Source organism: Ambystoma mexicanum, chromosome 1p, assembly GCF_040938575.1.
Source record: "Ambystoma mexicanum isolate Mex_15411 chromosome 1p, UKY_AmexF1_1, whole genome shotgun sequence".
NCBI classification, from domain to species: Eukaryota; Metazoa; Chordata; class Amphibia; order Caudata; family Ambystomatidae; genus Ambystoma; species Ambystoma mexicanum.
In genome coordinates, this window is record NC_090921.1 from 693757373 (window position 1) to 693769494 (window position 12122).

Genomic DNA, 12122 nt, shown 5'->3' on the forward strand with positions numbered 1-12122 from the left:
GTGTTCCCCAGTGGTCTAACCTCTCGCCCTGGCTTTTCAACCAATACCTGGCAACTCTCGCCCACTGCATTGCCACTTTCTGCTCAAATTTCCAGTGATACGCTGACGACACAACTCATTTTCAGACTGCCCTCTGCCACCTCCTCTCCCTCTCTCATCTCCGATTGCCTGATTGCCTAACTGCCAATCAAGATTGGTGTGCCGCCAATGATCTTTGCCTGAATGCCAACAAGACGGAGATCTTCCTCATCTGCACACCTTCACCATCCTTTCCCCTCACTCTCTGACCGGCCTCTTGGCCCTCCTCCTACCCCCACCTGCGAGGCTAAGAACCTTGAGGTCATCTTTGACTCCACCCTTTCCTTCTCCACCCACATCTCCGAGGTCTCTAAAAAGTCAAATTTCCTACTGCACCTCCTCAGAGGTACTCTGCCTTTCCTCTCCTTCCCCCAAAAGCTCATGGTATCCCAAGCTCTGGTTCACTCTAGCTTGGATTATTGTAAAAGCCTCTTTCTAAATCTACCCGCCTCTACTCTCCGCCCTCTGCAACTAATCCAAAACAGGACTGCGAGACTTGTCCTTGGCCTCAAGCCCTGGGATCGTATCTCTCCAGCTCTGAAATCTCTATCTGCTCCCAGTGGATGCAAGGATTAAATTCAAAACCCTCTGCATTGTCCACAAGGCTTTCTGGGGCATGGGTCCAAAATACCTTCAGCTATCCCTCCGCAAATACCTCCCCTCTCAAGCACTTCACTCCTCTACCTCCAACTCACTCCGGGTCAGTCGTTTTTCAAAGAAACGAGCTGGGGGTAGATCTCCGTCTTCGGCTGGGCCTCCCTCTGGAACAGCCCCCTGCCACTGTAAAACTTGGAGAACCATCTCCGGTTTCGGAAGCACCTCAAGACCTTCCTCTTTTCTTCTGCCTTCGCTCCCCCCTCTCTCCTGCTGATCTGTTCGCTCTTGGCACGTGCACCTGGCCACCCTCTGTCCTCCGGGCCCAGGTAAAAGCTCACCCTGCCACCCTCCCGCACTGCCTCCGGGCCACCCCTTGCACTGGGTCTGTATCTGTACCCATACAGCCCAGCCCCCTTTCTCTTCCTGCACTTATCAGACCTACCCTGTCTGCTGCCTTAAACCTAGCACTTGCAAATTGCTGGCTGCACTACCACTGTTTGTTGCCTTTATTATTTATTGTTATTTATCTGTTTCTCCTCTGCTTTGCACTTTCCACTTCTCCCCCCTTCCATGCACTTCCCCCGCCACCCTCTCCCATGCACTTGCGCGTTCTCAATGTCACTGGGCCTAGTAAGACCGCTGTCTTGTTCTCCCCTGTTCCCTTCCCTGCCTTTACACGCTCTGAAACACTTGTGTACGAGCGCGATAGAAATAAAATATCAATACCTCCTTCTGCAAATAACTCACAATAATACCACATGCACCTGGGAGGAGATTGTGTTTACACCTGAAACCAATGCAGATTGTTAAAAATGGGGACCAACAGTACATTTTATATACTTTGTCTCAAGATTTAAGACAATTTTTAATAACTTTATTGGGCACGTCAGAGGGTGTCTTGTGCAAAAGATTTCTTCCGCCATGCCCCAGATAATGAGTTCATACCCCAAAGAATCATTTTTTGATAGAATTTCTGAACAACCTAGTCTCCTGCACCAAGAGATACCCTTCGATAGTTGACCATTTGGTATATTATGGTCGAACATGTTATACAGTGTACATGCAAAGAAAAAATAAAGTGTTTTGTCCTTACTTTGCTTACTGAGGACTGAAATTGCTTCAGAAGACCAGTTTGTTGCACGGGAGAAAAGCCAAGAGACTGGTGATAGACAGTCATGGAAGGCTTAACCATGCCACTGCCGATTATCTCTTTAATGAGGTTTACAGCTTCTACAGAGGTAAAAGTGTGGGATTAATAAAAAGGGCAACCAACCATAACAGGAACTCCAGTAATGTTGCAAGATAGTTTCAAACAACCATTCTGATTTAACAAGATTCAATTACTTTTAAAGAAATATTTGTAAGCACTTTTCAGACATTTTCTGGTTCTGAAACAAATCTGCTCTTTTCAGGTTCTTAAACAAATCTGGTCTTTTGCACCATCGTTTTCTAACATCTCATTCTCCAGGATCATGAAATGTCATTGTAACTTTGATATTTGGTCTAAATATAGAGCAAATTAAACCTGCCATGATTTAATGCCTACCAAAAGCCTACATTTAGATAATGTATTACTTCCTTAAAGGTCCCACAATGACTGCATGTGCAAGGTCGTATGGTATTGATTGGGAGGCATTTATGTATTGTGCATTTATAAGGCACTTGTACAACTCGACAGTGTTTCAAAGCACCATAAGGCAAAAAGGGAAGGGAACACAATCAAAATGACAAATAAATCATAAAAACAACAGCGGTCCTACTAGGCTTTATGACATTCAGAGCATACAAGTGCAGAGGAAAAAAAAAGAAGGGGTTAGGGGACGAAGGGTAAGTGCTGAAAGGTCCCCCGGGTGGGGGGCAAATGCTGAGGGCCTGCTGCGGAGACAACAGCTAAGTTCAAGGGCGGAGACACCCCAGTGAAGGAGGTCAACCACCCCCAGTTAAGTGCAGGCCTGAGACAAACCCAACAGGCTGGTGTGGCCCAAGACCAGTGCAGGAGGCGGGGCCAGCTGCTGGTGGCAACTGGGCGGATAGCCAGGCCCCTAAAGGACTCTTGGGGGACCAGGCTGCGAGGAGGAGAAGAGAAATGTCTTGAGCTGTTTGCAGAACTTGAGAACATCTGGTTCAAGACAGGGGGAGCCTGCTCCAGGTGAGGAAGTCAGCTGAGGAGAGAGATCCGCCCCCAGCTCTCTGGTTGGAGAATGTTAGGGAGAATTCTCATTTCTGTGCTAATTCCCTTCAATCCTGCAGACCCCCAGCTCTTTTGCTGGACTTTAATTTTCATCCTGGAGTGAGACCTTTCTCTAACTCATGTGTTTTGACCCGATTTTGGATGAGTTTCCTCTGTTTTTGGGGGTCTGACAAACTTCATAGGCATCTACCTTTTGTATGGCGACACAGCACCTTCGGTGCAGTGTCACAGAGAAATCCTTTAGCTATCTCGTAAGGTATTGTGTGAACTACTGTTCCCATGAATAGTAAAGTGAAGAACAAGTTACTTTCTTACCTGGTAACGTTCTTTCGATGGGATGGTCCGACGACGTATTCCATATCTATGACATGTAATCACCACAGCTGTGCTGCTTCGTAAACTTTTTTCGGCGTCTGCGTCGATGCGCCGTCATCGAGGACCTCCTCCGACGTCCGACGTCATCCGATGTGATAAGTAGGACGCACGACGCCCGTAGCCTCAGTTGTAGTTTTTTCCCCCAGAACGTGACACATTAGTGAACTGCCAGTCAGACACAAAGCCTTGCGGAACGTAAGCTGCAATCGTAAAAGAAATTCTGCAGCGGGGAAGGCAGGGAGGGAGCGATATGGAATACGTCGTCGGACCCTCCCATCGAAAGAACGTTACCAGGTAAGAAAGTAACTTGTTCTTCGAGGGGATTGGGTCCTCCGACGTATTCCATATCTATGACAGACTCCCAAAGCAGTACCAGAGCAAGGAGGAGGGAAAGAATTTAGAATCAAAATTTAGAATTGCCAATCAAATAGCAGAGCAAAGGACCGCCTTGCCAAAGGCCAGATCCTGTCCTCGGATGGAATCGAGGGAATAGTGACGTACAAATGTATGTACTGAAGCCCAAGTGGCTGCATCACAGATGTTGCGAATAGGAACACCCCTCTGCCGGGCAGTAGATGCAGCCATACCCCTGGTAGAATGGGCCCGCAAGCCAGCCGGTGGGTCCTTACCCGCCAAGCGGTAACACTCTGAGATTGCCAAAATAATCCAGCGAGACCAAGTCTGTTTCGTCACAGCTTGCCCCAAACGCTTTCCAGCGTAACCAATAAAGAGTTGATCGTCCACTCTGACCCGGGACATGCGTGAAACATAAAAGCTTAAAGCTCTCCTAGGATCAAGCCTATGGAGCCTCTCCTCTTCCTTACCAGGATGCGGAGGAGGATAGAATGCCGGAAGAACCTTCTGGGCCAAATGAAATTCCGTCACTACCTTCGGGAGAAAAGAAGGACGAACTCTAAGGACAACCCAGTCCTTGTGAAATACAGTGAAGGGTGGTTTAAATGAAAGTGCCTGTAACTCACTCACTCTGCGAGCGGAAGTAACCGCAACTAAAAACACAGTTTTCAGAGTTAACAGCATCAAAGGGCAAGAATGTAAAGGCTCAAACGGAGCACCCATAAGAAACTTAAGAACAAGGTTTAAATCCCAACCGGGCACCAGGAAAGGTGACGGAGGGAACACATTAGTGAGCCCTTTCAGAAACTGTGAAATTAAAGGGATTTTGAAGTAAGAACACTCTTCAGACGAGCGCTTAAAGATGGACAGTGCCGCCAGGTAACCTTTAATGGTACCCACTTGCAAGCCCTTGTGGGCCAAAGAAAGTAAAAAGGACAGAACCATGGGGATGTCACATGCAAAAGGATCCACATTCTGAACTCTGCGCCAGTCGCAGAACTTACGCCAACGGTACAGAGACTTTGTTGCTGGCCTTCGGGCCAAAAGCAACACCTCCATCACGTCTTCAGGGAGGTCCCAATCCTTATACCTCAACCTTTCAGAAGCCAAGCGTGAAGATTGAGGGATCTGACCTCTGGATGGAGAACCTGACCCCCCTCCCGTGAGAGCAGATCGTCTCGGTAGGGAAGACGACGTGGAGGGCAGATGGATAAGTCGAGATGGTCCGGGTACCACGTCCTCCGAGCCCACGCCGGAGCAATGAGCATCATCCGGGAACTGAACTTCCGTAACCTCCGCAGCACTTGCAGGATGAGGGGGACTGGAGGAAACGCGTACAGCAGTGGGAATGACCACTCCACCACAAACGCGTCTCCTAAGGCTCCTTTTGGAGGAAATTCCCACGAGCAAAACCTTTCGCACTTCCGGTTGACACTGGAGGCGAAGAGATCCACTTGAGGGGTCCCCCAAAGGGCGAAGATCTCCAGGAGAATCTCCTGAGCCAACTCCCACTCGTGAGAGATCGTGCTCTGCCTGCTCAGAGCGTCCGGCGTCACGTTGTTGTCTCCGGCCAGATGAACTGCCGAGATCGAAACTTCCTGCTGGATGGCCCAGAACTCGAGCTGCATCGCCTCCCTGCACAGAGGAAGTGACCCTGCCCCCCCCCCCCTTTTTGTTGAGGTAGTGCATGGCCACTGTGTTGTCCGTCAGGATCAGGACACTCTTTCCTCGCAGTCTGCAGAAAAGCCTTCAGGGCTAGCCTGACGGCCCTCAGCTCCAACAGATTGATATGTAGTCTGGACTCCGACGGAGACCAACGACCGCTGACTGTCAGCCCGTTGGCATGAGCTCCCCATCCCATGAGGGATGCATCCGTCACGATCGTCACCTCCGGCCAGGGAAGCCAAAATGGAGCCCCCTTCATCAAGTTGCCTTCGACGGCCCACCACAGAAGGTCTCGGGCGACCGAGGGCGGCACCTGAACCGGGTCCGACATCCTGCCGGAGGACTGCGACCATCGCATCTTGAGTGCCCACTGCAAAGATCTCATCCGCAGGCGAGCCTCTGGCACCAGAAGAATGCAGGATGCCATGAGGCCGAGCAAACCTCAAGAACTCGAACGCTGGGAGCGTCTGGGCATGCTGAAACTTGTGCACCATCTGCTGAATGTGAAGAGCCCTCACCTGGGGAGGAAAACACTGCCCCAGGGAAGTATCGAGCACTGCTCCGATGTACTGGAGCCGCTGTGTTGGCGTCAAATGGGACTTCTTTAAATTGAGGGAGAAGCCCAGCCTGTGAAGGCAGTGGCAGGTGACGGACAGATGATCCAGGACTTGCTCGGGAGAGCTCCCCCTGATCAACCAATCGTCCAGGTAGGGGTAGACGTGAATCCCCCCTTGCCTGAGATGCGCTGCCACCACCACGAGCTTGGTGAAAACCCTCGGGGCGGAGGTCAATCCGAACGGCAGGACCCGAAACTGAAAGTGCGAGTCGCCAACCGCGAACCTCAGGTACTTCTTGTGCTTGGGATGGATCGGCACATGGAAGTAAGCATCCTTGAGGTCGAGAGACACCAACCAGTCCTGAAGCTGAAGGGCCTGGAGGACTGGAGAGAGAGTAGCCATCTTGAACTTGTCCTTCCTTAGGAGTTTGTTCAAACCGCGCAAGTCCATGCTGGGTCTCAATCACCCCCGTCTTTCTCCAAAATCAAAAAATAAGGTGAATACCATCCCTTGTTCCTCTCCGCTATAGGCACCAGTTCTATGGCGCCTTTCTCCCGCAGGGCTTGAATTTCCTGCGCAAGGAGCGGATCCGGACTCTGCAAAGAGGTTCCCCGGTGGATTGTCGCGAGGCCTGTGCCGAAAGGGAAGACAGTAGACGTGGGTTATGATCTCCAGAACCCACACATCTGAAGTAATGGCACGCCACTCTACAAGATGCTGCGCCCGCCTTCCCCCAACCGGCGAACCATGGGGCATGGCCTCATGACTGAGTGGTAGCGGCTGCGGCGTTACCGGAAGGCAGAGGCAACTGCCCGAGCGGCCTTGGCACCACGGGTAACCGGTCGTCCACCTCTGGTACCCCTGCGTTGGCCTCTTCGACTGCCAGCTCCTCTCGCTTTACTGAAGGACGAGTAATAGCGAAAGGAACCACCCCTCCATTGCTGTCCCCTAGGACGAAAAGGCGGAGGTTGGCGAACTGCAGCGCCCAACAACTTCGCTGCAGCTTTTGAGGTCTGCAACCTCTCAAGGCTCTCGTCAGCCTTGCTGCCAAAAAGGTGTTCACCATCAAAGGGCATGTTGAGGAGCCGGGACTGCACATCAGGAGCAAACCCCGACTTCCGCAACCACGCAAACCTGCGTATCACGGTGCTCGCCGCCATGGACCTGCTGACGCATTCAGCCAAGTCCAAACCCGACTGAACGGACTCACACATGGCATCCTTACCATCCTGGACCATAGCAAGGAAACCATCCCGTTCGTCCCTTTCGGGAATATGTTCAGCCGCTAACGCAACACAGTTCCACAGAGTGCGAGTGAAACGAGACAAGGCACAAATGGAGTTGGCCGCCTGAAGCGCCATACCACCAGAAGAAAACACTTTCTTCGCCCAGCCATCAAACCGTTTGTCGTCCATATCAGGAGGGATGGTAGGGTACGACGCCTGCTTTGCCGGGGCCGTGGCCGCCTGCACCACCAAACTCTCCGGAGTGGGGTGCCTGGTCAAGTAGCACGGGTCGCTACTGGCTGGACGGTATTTTCGCGACAAGGACCTGCCCACCGCCGGGAGACTCTCCGGAACAGTCCAAGCCGCCGCCACCCTTCTCTGTAAAGCCATATGGAACGGCAGTACCGGGTCAGTTGGGGGACCAACATCAAGGATGTCCGTGAGATCATCCTGCACAAACTCCCCATGGGGGAGCAGACCATCCCAAGTACTCAGAAACCCTAGCCATAAGGCGTCGGTACGAGGAATCGGTATGAGAGCCAGGCTCAGGCCGACGAAACTCCACCTCCGGAGAGGTGTCCAGTCCACTGGCATCATGCAGTGACTGCCTCAAATCGTCAAACCGACTATGGCCCGAGACAATTTCATCTGGAACCTGACTAGGAACCAGGCCATCAGAATCCTCATCCGCCTCTGAAATATATTCCAGGTGGCGAAAAGAAGGCACCCGAGAGTGCTTGCTCTCAACCAGAGCCTTCCTAGGGGGTTCCCCCGTGCCACGGGGTACCTACGACACGAAAGGCGTCGAGCGAATCGGCGCCGAGAGAACAGGCATCGGCGTCCAGGAAATCTGCGTCGACGTCAGATGCAGCGCCGCCAGCATTGGCGGCGTCGACACAGTCCTCTAAGCCGGAGCTCCGAGCGTGTCCTTCGACGACCTCAGCGTCGACGGCTTCGACGACTTCCTCGGAGCCGGAGCTGGAGCCTCGAGAAAACCTGTCGACGCCCTCGACGCCTCAGGCGTCTATGTCTTCCTCGAAGACATCACAGGTGCACACGGTCTCGAATGCGTCGAGGACCGGGACCTGGAACAGGTACGTCGAGAAAGAGTCCCTTTGTCCGAACGGGACCTCGCCCGTGACGCGTGCCGACCACTCTTGCGAGCGGTGTCTCTCTACCTCTTACGACCGACCCCACTCGGGGGCGCGGACGGCTTAGTACCCTGCGACTCGAGAATTGCCAGCATTTTCTTCCCGAAGGAAGCCCATTCCTCCGGCGTCGCACGGCTGGTGGGGTAAGCGACGTGCCGGGCAGAGTCCTCCGAAGAGGACCTGGAAGACAACCGGTGTCGGCGCTTCCGAGAATGCCTCGAAGAGGCTGAGGAGTGGCGAGACCGACTCCTAGAAGGAGACCCACGAGACTTCTGACGATGACACGGAGAGTCTCCTCTCGAATCATCCGTCGAAAGCCCCGCAGACTTCGACTTCCGGGGCTTGGACACCCGACCTACCGACAACTTCTTACGTTCACGTAAGGCTTTGGCCGTGAGCGACTGGCAGTCGATACAGTCACCCGTGTCGTGGGCCTCCCCGAGGCACCAGAGGCAGGCGTCGTGCGAGTCCGTCACCGACATCTTGGACCCACACTCCCCACACTTCTTGAAGCCCAGACGTGGGGTCGAAGACTAAGTAGAAGACATCTTCACACAAAGGATTTTCACAAAAACGAACAGGTTCGAAGAACCAAGAAGAACAGACCTCCAAAGAGTCGAGGCGTTAACCGAGATTCACGAAGCAACACGTTCGTGGAAAAAACGGAACTGAGGCTACGGGCGTCGTGCGTCCTACTTATCACATCGGAGGAGGTCCTCGACGACGGCGCATCGACGCAGGAAAAAGTTTCCGAAGCAGCACAGATGTGGTGATTACATGTCATAGATATGGAATACGTCGGAGGACCCAAACCTTTCGAAATTGACTTTACTTACCTTTTCTCTCTGTAGGTCCAGCACACACCATCTTATGTGGAGTGCTGAGGGGGGTTACCTAGTAGCCCCGTATCCTACATTCTCATAACATTTATTTATGTTACCCTCACTACTTTAAATATCTAGTGGCAGTGGTTTAATTTTCCTATCATTGTGCTTTTCTACCGCAGGCTGAACCCTCTGCTGCAGTATAGTACCCATGCGTGACTATTTTGTCAAAAGGGCCCGGTCTTTTTTCCCCTGCCATTTTCTGTTTGTGGGGTCCTTCTTGAATTTCACTCTGTGCTACGAGCCAGGTTTGAGCCCTTTATTCGTTTTGCCTTCGGCAGGCTTCAGCCCTGAAGCCCGCCTCTGGGTCCAATGCGTCTGAAAAGACAGGACGTGAGGGAGGTTCCCTGCTGTATGATTAACAGCCTAAGCTGTGCATGAAGGAAACCTGCTTAAAAGGTGAGGGTTTTAGGACTAGAGGCAGAGTCGACTGCTGGGAGCAATACCTGACGAAGAAACCGTGAGCGAAGCTTGCTGCATCCTCCATGTATTTTGATGCGTTTTACATTTGTGTTCCGATTATGGAGTTTTAGATAACTCCATAGGCATCTTTTCACGTGTGTTACACAGCACCCTCAGTGCAGCGACACAGGGATGTCTTTTAGACTTCCCAAAGGTTTAAATACCTTCTCTGGGAGAAACGACTGTTTCCCAGAGAATGTACAGTGAAATTGACTTTACTAGTCTTTTCCAAATTCATAGACCCAGCACACACCATCTTACAATGGAGTGCTGGAGGGGTTACATAGTCTCCCTTGTGTCTAAACACTCATGTAGCAGTCAAAGGCTACCCTTTCGTATTGAAAAGGCTGGTGGCAGTGGTTTTACAATGAACGACCAGGATTTTTCCCGACCGCGAGCACCGGTAAATAAAAATCATGCGAGCCATATTTTTTCAAGATGGCGCCTTAAGCCCCTTTGTTTAAACAGGTCCCGAACTTCTTTTTTCACCATTTCTTTTTGGAAAGGTCTTTCTAGTGTTTGTCTCTGTGCACCAAACCAGGCGTGGTCCCTTTGCTTGTGTGCCTTTGATGGGCTTCAGGACTGAAGTTCGCCCTTGGCGTCCGAGTGTCTGGGGTGAGCAGAAAGTGAGGGAGGTGTCCAAAACTCCCTGTGCTTAGTCTCCTAGGAGACCCAAATGCAATCTGGCGTGATTGGCTGGCTGGCTGACTGGCTGACTGGCAAGGACAGCCACCCTGCTGGGCGAGTGACAGCTAGGCTGGAATGAAAGGCAGAGAACTATTTAAAAGGCGCGTCTCATGGACTGAAAGGCAGAGTCGACCACTGTAATCGAAGACTAGCTGAAAGAGGACGGCTGCTACAACTCCTGGACCGTTGGTTTGCCCGGTGAAGCCCTGCTGCAGGTCTGAATTGCCAAACTCCATTCGACAGAGAAGCTCCTTCAAGGACGGATTTCTTTGAGTTGGTGGGACCAATCAACTCGTAAGACACCTGGATACCATTCTCAAAGCTGGTTAGGATTAACCAGGGAGAGGGACACCAGCTTGTGTTCTTGAATCTACAGCTACTGGAACTGAAGTGACTCCATTTTGTTTGCTTTCTTCAACACTGTGCAGGAGTCTCCAGCCATCCTCTTGTCCCCACGACTGAGGCTCAGGAACAGCGAGATCTGCAGGAACTGCCAGGAACCATGACTTCAGTATCATTTGTTTCTGCATAAAAAGGTACTGTGCTAACCAGATTGAGAGAACGCCACTCACGCGGTGAAAGTTTGTGAAACTTTCCCAACTTGCAGGCCTAATCAGCTTGTGACCCCACAAATAATCCTTTTTCGCCTAAAATACTTCTGAGACCTTCTGCAAAGACTTTACCGTTTCATACCAGAACTGCTCTTTCACACACACTAGCCTATTGACTTTGACCTGGACTATTAACTTGAATTCAACTCTTCTGGTGACCAAACAATTTGCACTGCCTACAAAGTACATGTAATCTATTCTACTTCCTTTTGTCCTTTTTGCTCACTGCTAAGTAACTAAACTGCCATTTTGCTCCTATTTCAGGGGAGCTCAAACTGTCACAGTTTTGTATTGAAGTGTATTGGTATATAATATTAAGTTGTCATCTTCTAGTGAAAGGTGTTCTAAATGACTTACCAAGAAACCTTGAGTACAAGTGTCTACTTGAACCACTGTGATTGAAGGTCCTGTGTCGGTACTTGCACTGCTCACATTCACTCTTGAGATAAGCCTAGCTGCTCAGCTTGCTACCAACAAACTGTGTGGTACAGACTTATACCAAAGGTTGTCTTGCTTACACCTGTAGTCTTAATTGTGTGTGTGGTAGTCCCAGAGGGTACTGCATGCAATTCTGTCTAACATGTGACACAGCACGCTCAGTGCAGTGTCACAGACACATCCTTTGGATTCCTGCTAAGGTTTAAATACTTTATCTTGGATAAACTACTGTATCCAAGAGTAGTAAAGTGAAATTGACTTTACTTACCTTTGTCTCGTAGACCCAACACACACTATATTAGATAGAGTGCTGGAGGGGTTAGTGTCCCCTTTGTCTACCTTCTCATGTAACATTTTTATGCTACCCTTTTTACAATTAATGGCTGGTGGCAGTGGTTTACTTTTTCCTACCATTGTGCATTTTTACCGCAGACTGAATCCTCAGCTGCAGTATTACAACCATGGTTGTCCATTTTGTCAAAATTTCCCATGCCATCTTTTTTCGCCATTTCATGTTGGAAAGGTCCATCTTGAGATGTACCCTGCGCGCCGAACCAGGTTTGCCGCCTTTGTTCGTTTTGTCCTTGGCGGGATTCACTGGTGAAGCCCGCCTCTGGTTCCAGCGTGTCTGGCAGGGCAGTAAGTCAGGGAGGTTCCAGAAACTCCCTATACTTCATCTCCTTGGTTACAGGAATGCACGCAAAGGTGAATGGCCGGCTGGCTGTCCTTGGAGGACAGCCACCCTGCTGTGCGAGTGACAGCTAGGCTGTGAATGAATGGGAGAAACTTGTATGAAAGGGGAGGTCTTTTGCAAGGAGGGCAGAGTCGACCACTGGACGAAGGAAC

The 12122-nt window shown here is 51.0% G+C and overlaps 1 protein-coding gene across 2 annotated transcripts in view; it reads right to left on the bottom strand.

The window, feature by feature from the left end:
* The window catches only part of KHDC4 (KH domain containing 4, pre-mRNA splicing factor), a 316330-nt gene that overhangs the window by 176016 nt on the left and 128192 nt on the right, over positions 1–12122 (bottom strand). For both annotated transcript variants that reach the window (XR_011304121.1, XM_069649904.1), the window contains exon 6: positions 1769–1905. Coding sequence is in view for 1 of the 2 variants with exons in the window: in XM_069649904.1 (XP_069506005.1) it covers positions 1769–1905 (137 nt within the window). In the remaining variant the exon portion in view is untranslated. The remainder of the gene's footprint in view (positions 1–1768; positions 1906–12122) is intronic.